This window comes from Bombina bombina, chromosome 8 (assembly GCF_027579735.1).
Source record: "Bombina bombina isolate aBomBom1 chromosome 8, aBomBom1.pri, whole genome shotgun sequence".
NCBI classification, from domain to species: domain Eukaryota; kingdom Metazoa; phylum Chordata; class Amphibia; order Anura; family Bombinatoridae; genus Bombina; species Bombina bombina.
The window spans coordinates 176,752,701-176,766,651 of record NC_069506.1 but is presented as its reverse complement, the minus strand read 5'-3'; the positions used below and the strand labels follow the sequence as shown (position 1 = coordinate 176,766,651).

The 13,951-nt window shown below is 36.3% G+C and overlaps 1 protein-coding gene across 5 annotated transcripts in view; it reads left to right on the top strand.

The window, feature by feature from the left end:
* The window catches only part of LOC128638648 (uncharacterized), a 421,261-nt gene that overhangs the window by 276,051 nt on the left and 131,259 nt on the right, over window positions 1-13,951 (top strand). For 4 of the 5 annotated variants that reach the window (XM_053690741.1, XM_053690739.1, XM_053690740.1 and 1 more), the window contains one exon: window positions 11,059-11,088. The exons of the other annotated variant lie outside the window; for it this stretch is intronic. In XM_053690741.1, the coding sequence (XP_053546716.1) occupies window positions 11,059-11,088 (30 nt within the window). The remainder of the gene's footprint in view (window positions 1-11,058; window positions 11,089-13,951) is intronic. 5 annotated transcript variants of the gene reach the window in all.

The window sequence follows — 13,951 nt, the reverse complement described above, 5'->3', positions numbered from 1 at the left end:
ACAAATATGATTGGTGGCACTAGTTGGCAAGTGGGCTTAGCACACATGCTGGCAGGCAGGCAACTGTAATTAGATTACACTAGCTGACTGATATTTCACAGTCAAAAAATTTATTTTTTTAAATATTTACAATACTGTTATAACAAATATGATTGGTGGCACTAGTTGGCAAGTGGGCCTGGCACACACGCTGGCAGGCAGGCAACTGCAATTCAATTGCACTAGCAGACTGATGTTTCACAGTCAAAAAAGTTTTTATTTTGAATATTTAAAGTACTGTTACAACAAATATGAGTAGTGCCACTAACTTGGCAAGTGGGCCTGGCACACACGCTGGCAGGCAGGCAACTACAATTAGATTACACTAAAAGACTGATGTTTCACAGTCAAAAAAGTTTTTATTTAAAATATTTACACTACTGTTATAACAAATATGATTGGTGGCACTAGTTGGAAAGTGGGCCTGGCACACACGCTGGCAGGCAGGCAACTGCGATTAAATAACACTAGCAGACTGATGTAAAAGTTTTTTTAAAAAAAATTTAAACTAATGTTACACCAGATAGGAGTGGTGGCACTCAGGATGGAAGTAGGCACAGTATATGCTGGGAGCCTGACACACAGGCTGGCACTAGTGGCATGCTGGCCTGGCAACTAAAATTAAATAACAATAGCAGACTGACGTAAAAGTTTTTTTTTTTTTAATTTACACTGATGTTACACCAGATATAAGTGGTGGAAAACAGAGCTATTAATCACAGTATATGCTGTGGGCCTGACACACAGGCCTGATGGAAAATTAAATTAGATTACACTAGCAAAATGATGTAAAAGTTTTTTTTTTTTAAATTTACACTAATATTAAGCAAATATAAGTGGTGGCACAGAAGAATTAATCACAGTATATGCTGTGAGCCACAGGCTGACAGGCAGGCAAATGCAAATAAAATTACCACAAAAAAAAAAACCCACTGAAGTTATAGCCCTAAAAAGGGCTTTTTGGTCTAAAGTTCTAGCCCTAAAAAGGGCTTTTTGGGGTGCTGTCCTTACAGCAGAGACTAGATGAGTCCTTCAGGACTGTAGTGGACACTAAATACACTAGCCTAGCTATCTATTTCCCTATAATATCAACAGCAGCAGCACTAAACCTCCTCTCACTAAGACAGCAGGATCGTTATGACTCTAAAATGGCTGCTGCCCAGTAGCTGGGAGGGTCTGGGAGGAAGTGTCTGCTGCTGATTGGCTGAAATGTGTCATCAGACTGTGAGACACAGGGTCAAAGTTTCATCAATGATGACTAATAGGGGGCGGATCGAACATCGCATATGTTGACCCGCTGCGGCGAACGCGAACAAGCTAAGATCGCCGGGAACTGTTCTCCGGTGAACAGTTCACGACATCACTAATCTTAGATTCTCCTTGTAGATGGTTATAATATAACTTGGCAAATATAATGCCTATAATATGTTAATGTAGGCTATGAATGTTGAATATAGGTAACAGCATGCCGCTATTACTCAGATTATATATGTTTATATAGAATCACACCTTGACCCTGATAGATGATTAGAATAAATGACACTGTTTTCCCAAATTGTGTAGTCATAGAGTATGGTGTTGGTGACATGTTTCGCAGAGTGACTCGGCTTTCTCAAAGCTGACTCGGCTTTGAGAAAGCCGAGTCACTCGGCGAAACATGTCAGGGGAGGTTGGAGCTCCTTATAGTTGTTGTCTTTTTTTAAATCTAGCAGGAATCAACTTAAAAACTACTTATAATATTGTAAACGTTTAACCCAGTCTGCTCGCTACTTGTCACATCAGTGACTGAGATTCAATTTATTATGCAAAACAGCTGAGTGTTAGGCTTACCGGGGAGATAGCAAGACAGGCAGGAGACTCGCATAGATGCAATTAGCACTAACGGATATAAATTGAATGTAACAGAATACAAAAAAGGCTGCAATAGTGATTGTTGTATAAACAAGCAGTTGGTACTTTTATTTTAACGCTAGAATATGGTAATTCCAGCAGCAAAAACAATACACTAAGACTTTGGTCAATCGTATGAACCAGAATATAAGAGGCTGCTATTGCGATTATTGTAAAGACGAATTGTTGGCACTTAAATTTAATTTAATTTGGGAATGGCAGTAGCTTGATCGTTATATAAATACTATAGTATCCGTTGCATATCATAGAGCGTTATATAAATTTTGGTTACCTAAACCTAAGATTAAGATCTTACTACAATAAGAACAACTTAATATTTATATTTAGTATTTCCAGACTGTGAAAAAGAAATGTAAAATGCAAATATACTTATAATAAAGACAGTGACATCATTAAGTGTATGACTACCAACACCATACTCTATGACTACACAATTTGGGAAAACAGTGTCATTTATTCTAATCATCTATTAGGGTCAAGGTGTGATTCTATATAAACATATATAATCTGAGTAATAGCGGCATGCTAGCTGGACAGATAGGTCAGCATGCTAAGGCACTGTGACTGAGCTCTGTAGCAACCAAAGGGTTGCAGGTTCGATCCCCCGGCGAGGTCCACTCAGCCTTTCATCCTTCCGAGGTTGATAAAATGAGCAGCGCCTTGAGACCCTTACGGGTGATTAGCCGCGCTTTACAAGTATTATTTTATTATTATTATTATACTTCATTTATTAAGCGCCATCATATTCTGCAGCGCTGTCCATGGATACAATTCATTTAGATAAAACAATACAAGACTTGTAAGATACAGGACAAAATTTACAAACACATACAGGAGGGATTGAGGGCCCTATTCCCGTGGGAACTTACAATCTAGAAGGGTAGGAGGTTAAAAAACAGGAGGTGAGGACTGCAAGATTGAGAAGGATGTTAATACAGAGTTAGATGAGGGAAATGTTTAGGTAAGTGAAATTAATTTATTATTGAGTTGGGTGGTAGGCTTCCCTGAACAGAAAAGTCTTCAGGGAGCATATAAAGGAAGAAAGATTAGGGCAAAGCCTGACAGCACGAGGGAGAGTGTTCCAGACGGTAGGTGCTTCACGACAGAAGTCCTGCAGTCTAGAAAGTACCCAATTCATTCATTCATTCATTCATTACCTATATTCAACATTCATAGCCTACATTAACATATTATAGGCATTATATTTGCCAGGTTATATTATAACCATTTACAAGGAGAATCTAAGATACTATATCAGTATATTTCGAACTCTGTTGATTATTAATGGAAATTAAATCTTTAGCTAACTATTGAAATTAATATTGGTTACCTTAGGAGGGGAGGCTCTTCATATAGAATATAATATTTAAAATACTCTATTTTAGGAGAAATCCAATGATACTACATTAATATACTCTTCACTGTGATGATTATTAATGTGAAACAAACCTTTATTTAACTACTGGATATTATCTGCTATTCCAGGAGGAGGGGTTTTAGACTCAGAATATACTATTTAGGATATATGGTATTATACTAGAATCCTATAAGAAAAATTGTATTCACTATCAATAGAGGTAGTAAAAACCTCTCTTATATAAACCATTTGTATATAAATAGTACAAATCAATTCCATGCATGACACTGTATAACTGAATGAGTAAATGGTATATCACAATATACCATAATCATTTACCCAATTAGATGTAGCATATCACATCATACAATAATCATCTACAAAATTGTCACCTAATATAGTTGCCTGATGTTCATTCACCTAAATAATTCTCTGTGATACACGAATAAAGAGTAGTCTTAAGACTATGGATTAACAGTACATCCTAGGTTTATACTACTAAGACCAATTAATAATTCAAAGTCAGAGAATTTATTTATTAGGACCCGTGCTATTGGAGATCTACCTGCATCTCTGATTTAAATTGACAAAATTCCTGTGTTTTTAAACGTATTGTCCTACCATTATTTTTAAAGTCCTAATAAAAGTTATATTTTAAATTATCTTCTGTATCCGCCATTTGTAACTTGTAACTTAGTCGAGTATTCCACCAATCAGGGAATTAGAGTGCTATTTATGTGTACATCCCTTGGAGATTTGAATCTCCTTTTGTTTCTAAATTGCTGATTAGTACACAGCACCTAGTATCTTTACTTTAGATTCATGTTTAGGAGGAATACAATAGTTATTCTCCTCCTAGTAATCACTAGTATTTTCAAGTATTAACAATTATATTCCCTGCTACCTCACAGTAGTGCCATTGGGCCCTTTGTCTTTTGCTATTTAAGCCCAAATTCTTGCTTGCAGGGAAAAGTACCCGAAAAAGGAATTAATTTCTTCAGACACCAAATGTCACCTCCTCCTTTGACAGAGGCAAAGAGAATGACTGGGGATTATGGGTAGGGAAGTGACACTTAACAGCTTTGCTGTGGTGCTCTTTGCCTCCTCCTGCTGGCCAGGAGTGATATTCCCACTAGTAATTGAATGACGTTGTGGACTCTCCATATCTTAGGAAAGAAAAAGCCAAATCTGACACATTCTACGCAAAACTCCAAAAATGGACTGGACAAAATTATTGGCACCTTCTCAAAATTGTAAGAAATAATTGTGATGCTCCTGTAATTTGTAATTAAACTAACTCACCTGCATCAATTAACAGGTTCTGACAATATAGAAATCATACCGCCAACCAGTTAAAATGGTGAAAAATGGACTCAACCTTTCTGTTGTGTGTCTCTGTGTGCCGTAATGAGCATGGAGAAGAGAAAGAGCAGCAAAGAATAGTCTGAGGATTTGAGAACAAAACTTGTGGAAAAGCATGAACAATCTTAAGGTTACAAGTCCATCTCCAGAGATCTTAATGTTCCTGTGTCCACTGTGCACAACATTGTCAAGAAGCTTACAGCCCATGGCACTGTAGCTAATCTCCCTAAACGTGGATGAGAGAGAAAAATGAGTCAAAGATTGCAACGAAGGATTGTTTGAATGGTGGATAAGATAAGAAAAATTCAAGCTGACCTTCAGGCATAGGGTAAAAATGTGTCGGCTCTCACTATATGTCGCAATCTGAATGAAAAGGGACGCTATGTTAGGAGATCCAGGAGGACCCAACTGCTGACATAGAAACATAAAAAAGCCAGATTGGAGTTTGCTAAAACTTTCCTGAGGAAGCCAAAATCCTTTTGGGAGAATGTGCTGTGGAGAGACGAAACAAAATTACAGCTTTTTGGTAAAGCCCATCATTCTACTGTTTTCAGAAAAAGAAATGAGGCTTTTAAAGAAAAGAATACAGTCCCTACATTCATACAGGGTGTAGTTTCACTGATGTTTGGGGGTTGCTTTGCTGCTTCAGGCACTGGATGCCTTGACTGTGTGCATGGCATTATGAAATCTGAAGACTACCAAAGAATTCTGTGGTGCAATGTAGGGCCCAGTGTCAGAAAGTTGGGTCTCCGTCAGAGGTCATGGGTTTTACAGCAGGACAATGACCCAAAGCACACGTCAAAAAGCATCAAGAAATGGTATAAGACAAAGCACTGGAGAGTACTGAACTGGCCAGAAATGAGTCCAGATCTCAATCCCATAGAGCACTTGTGGAGAGATCTCAAAACAGCAGTTGGGAAAAGGAACCCTTCCAATCTAAGAGACCTGGAGCAGTTGGTGAAAGAAGAGTGGTCCAAAATTCCAGTAGAGAGGTGTAAGAAACTCATTGATGGTTACATGAAGCGATTGATTTCAGTTATTTTTTCCAAGGGTTTTGCTACCAAATATTAAATTGAGAGTGCTAATAATTGTGTCCAGTCCATTTCTGGAGTTTTGCGTGGAATGTGCCAGATTTGGCTCTTTTTTCCACTTTTTTGTGTCATACCATTACAAACAAATGAAATAAACATTAGAATGCCTAAACATTTGTAATTGCAACAATTTTCTGGGCGAAGTGGTGCATTATCTCACAAAAATGTAGGGGTGCCAATATTTCTAGCCATGACTGTATATATATATATATATATATATATATGTGTGTGTGTGTGTGTGTGTTTCTATTTATGTGTACATATGTATTTTATGTGTATATAAGTATTTACAGACATATATACACATATAAGTGCATAAATATATATGTATGCATATATAGACATGTATAGAAGTGCATTTGAGCCTTTTGCAGTTAAGTAAATGAAAACATATAAAAGTATATTTATGCAATATTCATCTATACTGTAATCGCGTTTGTAACGCGCCCGTCAGTGTCACCAGTTGCGCACACATCCTCAAAGGAATGTTGGCTTCGCGAGGCAGCCAAATGAATGTTGGCTGCGCGCCCATCCAAAAGAATCCACCTGTATGCAGTGAAGCTGCATCCTGGTGGATTCCGAAAATGGCAGGGTGGTGAAAGAATCCCCCACCGGTGGATTTTTTCACCACCCTGCCATTTTCAGAATTCACCTGGATGCAGCGTAGGTAAACCTGAAGCCTTTAAAAAAAAAAAAAAAAAAAAAAAAAAAAAACACGCAACCACACGAAATAACGAAAAGACATGTAACCGCCCGCAAGAAATAAAAAAAACGTAACCGCCCGCATGAAGTATAACAAAAGAAAAACTAACCTCCCGCACAAGGTATTAACAAACACCTAAACCGCAAAGCCCCACATCGCAAAATAATGAAGTAATTAACATCAAATAATATAATTAAAATATTAACCCCTAAACCGCCAACCCCCCACATCACATATAAACCTAATTTACCTATTAACCCCTAAACCACCAAACCCCCACATCGCAATAAACCTAATTAACCTATTAAACCCTAAACTGCCAACTCCCCCACAATACAAATAACTAATTTAATTGCTAAGCCCCCTAACCTAACACCCCCTAAATTAACCCCAATACTAAGTTAAACTTAATTAAAAACATTAAATTACAAAAAAATCAATCTAAAATTACAAAAAATAAAAAACTCTAAAATTTCAGAAAAAAATAAACAAAATTATCAAAAATAAAAAATTAATCCCAATCCCTATGAAAATAAAAAAGCCCCCCAAAATAAAACACCCCCTATTCTAAACTAAACTACCAATAGCCCTTAAAATGGCATTTTGTAGGGCATTGCCCTAAGTTAAACAACTCTTTTACATTTAAAAATTACTAAATCCACCTTAACAGTAAAACCCCCCACAAACCAAACCCCCCAAAATAAAAAAAAACTATCACTAAAAAAACCTAAACTACCCATTGCCCCTAAAGGGGCATGTGTATGGGCATTGCCCTTAAAAAGGCATTCAGCTCTTTTACTGCCCTTAAAAGGGCAATCAGCTCTTTTCCAGCCCATTAAATCCCTAATCTTAAAAATAATAAACCAAACAAAATAAAAAAAATTCTAATACTAAGCCCCAAATAGGTACTCATCGATCCTGAAGTCCGGCAGAGCAGGTCTTCTTTCAGGCGGCTCCATCATCTTCTACATTCATCCAGAGCGAATGTGGCGCAGAGTGGAGGTTCGGAGCTGGCTTCCCCGATGCGTGGATCCTCAGCGGCGGTCCTCAACGTCGGTGGTCCTCGTCGGCGGTCCTCGGAGGCTCCTCTTCATGCGATCGTCCATCGCACACTAAAGATTGAATGCAAGGCACCCCATATTAATTGGGGTACCTTGCATTCCTATTAGCTGAAATTTTGAAATCAGCCAATAGGATGAGAGCTACTGAAAACTTATTGGCTGATTTGATTTCAGTTGCACTCATCCTTTTGGCTGATTTTAAAATTTCAGCCAATAGGAATGCAAGTCTCCCCAAATTGAATGCGGTACCTTGCATTCAATCTTCAGTGTACGACGGACATCGGATGAAGAGGAGCCTCCATGCCGCTGAGGAACGCTGCTGCCAAGGACCGCAGTTGAGGACCGCTGCTGAGGATCCACGCAATCGGGGAAGCCAGCTTCCAAAGCCCCCCAAAATTTACTGTTAGGGGTTAATTGGTCATTTGTTTAGGTAAAAGAGCTGTTAACTAAGGGCAATGCCCTACAAAAGCCCTTTTAAGGTCTATTGGTAGTTTAGTTTTAGATTAGGGGGTGTTTTTATTTTTGGGGAGATTTTTTATAGGGGTATTAGTTTAGGTTTACATTTTTTATTTTGGATATCTTTGTTTATTTTTTTCTGTAATTTTAAATTTTTATTTTGTGTAATTTTAGCTTTGGGGTTTGTAGTTTGTTTCTAAGTAGACTGCCCTCTGGGCAGGCTTATGCCTAGTATTTAATAAAGGTTTTAACTATGTATTTACTGTAAATATTTCACATTCCAATGTTCTGCACATAGCAGAATATGTTCCATGTATTTATAAATAAACATTCCTATATATATCTATATATATCTATACCTATGTATAAGTATATATATATATATAGGTATAGCTATATATTTGTGCAAAATGCGATCAGATATAGGTTGATATATGTATTTATAAATAAAAAGAACATATTCTGCTTTGTGAAGAACATTGGAAATTGAAATATTCAAATTTTCATGTCGGGTTAGCGCACTTGCAAATATGCAATCGTATTTGCATGCGAGTAGGGTGTTAGGTTTTTTCCAATTTTTTTGGTTCCATTCACCTCTAGTTCGGCTTTTTGCACGCAGCAGGTTAGCTCTTGTGCAAAAACAGTTTGCTTTCAACTTGTAATATGAGTGATACCCGACGTGCACAAAAAGCTAACATCTAGCTGAGTTAGCGCACAAGCAGGAGCGTTAAAATTTGCACCACTTGTAATCTGGCCCTTAAAATGAGTGGCAATACAGACATTAAACTCTTGCAATTTGAATTTATAAATGCATCATACCCAGGGTTTGTATACCTAATATGAATGGCAGCATTTTTCTGTAGTATCAAGCTACTATATTTGTGGCAACTATATTTGTGAAATGTAAAAAACACCAAAAATGGACTTGTGATAGTTACTAAGGGATGTATGCATTGTGTAGCACTGTTGTCTATCAGAATCCTATTGTGAGTGGGATTTTCAGAAGAACCAAAGGTGCCTGAGGCAGGATAATAGGATCCGTCAATGATCTACCTATCCTTGTATTCATCTGAATTAATATTCTGCCTATCCAGACATAACATCCAAGCATACAGAGCTCTTATATGGTAGAAACTGCAGCTTTTTACAGTAACTGAACATTGACACTGTAGCTCATTACAGTAAATTATATATTAGACAATAAATGCCTTAGTGGATTATACATAACATTTGCATGCCAAAGAACCATTACAGTTTTACTATGCTTTTAAGTGTGTTGACATTCTTTATGGATACAAACTCATTCTGGTGACTACTGGAGGTGTTCATCTAATATAAGTTATTTCCTTTTATTTAAACCTTAGATGTATTATTGTTTTCTTGGTATGTTTGTATATATGGCAGGAATGTAACTACACAGGTCTCAGAGGTCTCAATAGAGACCAGGCTTGTAATTCTAATGGACCCATCTAGCCCTGCAATCAATAGTGATGTTACTACAGGGACACGCATAACTTTAAAAAGCTGACAGGAAGATATCTCCTGAGCATCTCTACATCTCTATGTAAAAAAGGAAGATATTTTACCTCACAACTTCCTCAGCTCAGCAGAGTAAGTTCTGTGTAAAAAGTTATAATTCAGCTGCTGCCCAGCAGCAGGTAAAAAAATAAAAAAAATTAAGAAATGAACTGCAGCCAATCAGCATCAACAGTGCTGAGGTCATGAACTCTTTTACTGTGATCTCATGAGATTTCATTGTAAACTTCCTTACACTGAATAGGGAAATAAGATGAGTGTGCATGAAAGCTCGCTCCTTCCACTGTCCCGGGACAGACATACTGATTTGCTGCTTAGAAGTCCTTTACAATGGGATGTGGCTACTGAGAAACTTTTGAGGTAAAATATCTTTCTTTTTCACATAGAGATGATCAGGTGATATTTTCTAGTCAGCTTTTTACAGCTATACTTCATCACTTTCAAGTGTTTAAACATTTAGGTATTATTGTCCTTTAAGTAAAGTGTATGAATTTGCCTCTACAATATGGTGGAAGGTCTCCAAGATGACAATTGTTGTCATTGTACATAAAAATCTGCCAACATATTTGAACAGGAAAGCTGGGCAAGTGCAGTTCTTCCCAAATTTCCCTTTAGTTTAAATACTTTATATAGGGGTTAGTAATTAAATGTTTTTGCACTAGAAGTCAAAACTACTTTTTTTAAGAATGTTTTACAGATCAGGGAGACAAAACTTCCATTTCCACAAACGAGATGTTTTTTTTTAAAGAAATTAGATGTTATTTCATATTGTGCATCGGCATAGTTCAAATAAAGCAAATATATAATATATAGAAGAAAATATAACAATGCATAATTATTATTATTATATTTTTCTATTTTTTTACAGAAGTTGGAAATAATTTCAAAGAACTTTACAAGAAAGATTGATTTCTCATTACCAATTAGCCATTCCTCCCTCCCTCACTCACAAAAATAAATAAATAAATGTGTATTAATGCATAGAGTATACAGCAAATAAATAGCTCAGACTGTATGGTAATTTCATTGCTCTAAAACTAAAATTATTTTCAGTAATTTATAAAAGGATTAGTACTTGAAAATATTTTTTGCAACAGAAATGAATACTAAGTTTTTAATTTTCTTTTACTGATGGTGAAGATGATAAGTTTATTGCCAAAGGTGAGAAAAGTATATTTTTAAAGAAATTAGATGTTATCACATATTGTGCATCAGCATGGTTCAAATAAAGCAACATATATCTAGCATAAAATATAACAATGTACAATAAGGATTATATTTTTCTAATTTTGAAAAATCGCTGGAAATATGGGAATATGTTTTAAGTATTTTTATGTATATACATATGTTACGGGTAAAGTCAAATATCCGGGTAATCGGTAAAACTGACGTTACCCCAGCGGCTGTGGGTAAAGCCCCATGTAAGATCATACATCGGGCTTTACCCGGGTAATCCTAGGATTACCCAAGAGCTTCTGGATAAAGCTATCTGCCTGCTTATAGTGCAGAAGTGAAAACTAAGTTTTAAATTCTCTTTTACAGATGGTGAAGATGATAAATTTATTGTCGAAGGTGAGAAAAGTATATTTAAAAAAAAAATATTCATATATTGTGCATTAGCCTAGTTAAAATAAAGCAACATACTGTATATCTAGTATAAAATATAACATTGTATAATAAGGAATATATTTTTCTAATTTTGAAAAACAGCTGGAAATATGGGAATATGTTTTAAGTATTTTTTATTATAAATAAAGCTTTATTGAATGAACATAAACAAGCTTACAAACAGAGAAGTTTACAGGAGTCCAATGACATCACACTTGCATATAAAGTAGTTGCACTGTTATAACACTAACAGTATACATTGTTAAATCACTCCTTAGCTAAACATTCTGTTCATTGTTATCAATCTACATCTTGATGTTGTACAATATAATCTCGAACACTAGCAAATCATTTGGTTATAAAGCTGCATGTGTATTCATTCATACCCAGGATTATTCAAATACCTATAAGCATGTTTTCTCTGATCAAAACTTTGTACAACATGGCGATCAATGACCACCTTGTCTCTTCAGCAAGGAAATATTAGAGAGGAAGGCAATAGGTTGTGAGATGAGAAATATAGAAAGGTAGGAACCAGAATAAAAGAAAAGAAAGGAAGGGGGGATAGGAAGGAGGGGAAAAAAGGGGGGGGGGTGAGGGAGGGGAACCATCTCTTAAGGAAAAAGGAGAGGAGGGGGAGGGGTGTTCATATGAGAGATCAAATTTAGGAGTCAGAACTCTCATACAACTGTACTGGGGCATTACCGCCTATTATCAATCTGTGCCAAGTGGTTTCAACAGATGCGCACACATGCAGGTATATCCAGGAGACAAAAATGTTTTTAGCATTTTTATGTATATCTATCTATATATCTATCTATCCATCCATCTATATTTATATATATATATATATATATATATATATATATATATATATATATATATACAAAATACAAGCACACAATGCAGTTGCAGCGCAGTTTGGATGCTCTTGTTGTTCTCAGCTCACTCCTGAGCCTGTTTGTACCCTGTAATTGTTTGCAAGACTTACAATAAAGTCCATTTTTACTTGCACCATGCCCTGCGGATGTATTGTGTCCTATTACAGGTAACCTCTTGAGATATATATATATATATATACATATATATATATTCGTAGCAAAGATGTGCACTCTCACTTCAGAGCAACTGCCAGGGTGCTAGTAAAAACACTATATGTAGAAACAAAAGAAATTGCACTCACTGGACTTTTTAGTGTTAAATTTTACTTTATCAATTGCGTGACGTTTCGAGGATAATGTATATATCAGTGACGTGCAGTGAGGTCAGAGGCTGGTGAGGCACTAGATATGATACGCCGGAGAAACACTTGTACAGAGGGCCGCAAGTACCCCCAACAGGGCAGGTTTAAATGATAGCTGAACCAGTGCACAGGTGACATAATCAGGTGATGGGTGAGAGCAAGTTAGTAACCACTGAGTTACTGATCAGCTGATTACTTCAACTGTGCACTGATTCAGCTATAATGAAAACCTGGCCTGTTGGGGGTACTTGAGGACCATTGTTGCGAAACACTGCACTAATGCACCAGCTCATCGGAAATGTATTGATTACCTGGAGAATAAAGCACACATACTCTGCTCACTGACACCCACACACACTCTGCTCACATACACACTCACACAATTCTGTGGCACAGTGCCAGTTACTAAGCAATTAGAATGATACACAATCTCTTCTCTACTCACTACTGTATTGTAAAAATAGAAATAATTTACCATACAAATTTTACACAAAGGACAAGTTATCAATACTGCCAACACAGCTGCTGCTGCAATATGGTGTTCAAGAAACGCACGTGCACATCCCACTTAGGTATGCTCTTCAACAAAGGACACCAAAGGATACCAAAAGAATTAAGTACATAATAATAAAAGTAAAATAGAATGTTTATTTTTTATTTTTTTGTGCAATTTCTATCTGAATGATGGAAATGTAATTATGACTTTCATGTTCCTTTCAAAAACGAATTTGATTTGCTGACATGGGGCCAGTAACAGTTGATGCTAATTCTCAAAATATAAATAACTAGAAAAGTCTATTAAAATAGCATGCTCTACCTCAATCATGAAAGTTTAATTTTAAATGTCTCCCTTTGACTATGTGTTTAACCAGTTACTTTACAGTGGCATTATTTCTAAAAACATTTAACTGCAATAATTACATATATTTTTTAAATGACTCATTATCTCCTTTTATTAATATAAACTTGTATAAAAGCAGCACATATTAAAAACACAATGCAACAGCTTTCAATTGATTTGTGAATTACAAGTTAACAGCAGTCTTTAAATAAAAGGAGACACAGAGAAATATAAAAATAGATACTGCATCCTCTGACTGAACAGACATAACATATATAGAGTTTGTACCTAATTAAATCAAATAACCATGAAAAATGGAGGCTTAGCAATATTCAATGTCAAAAACTTTAATCTAAATAATGTGGACACTGCACACTTAACTTCAAACTCTGGGTTTTAAATTATGGATTTAAATTTGAATTGACCCTTTGACTTCCTGTCAGTATTGGGTTATGCTCACTTACTGTCCCCCTGTTAATGAGCTGCATCTGAACACAATTTGTGAATCACAAGAGATGTAGAATACTACTTTACTCTTTTACTTGGTGTCATCTGTTCTTAGGTTACCTCAGCTTCCAATTGTGTCACATAACCATGCTCACTGCATCCTCCTTCTGATTAATCTATATATCCTTCACTTGCTAGGAGACATCAAGAGGGATGCCTCCTATTGGTCCCAGTTTTTGCTGCTAATATATTGACAGAACACAGGTGGCGCTGCAGCACAGCTTTTCCTTTGACCC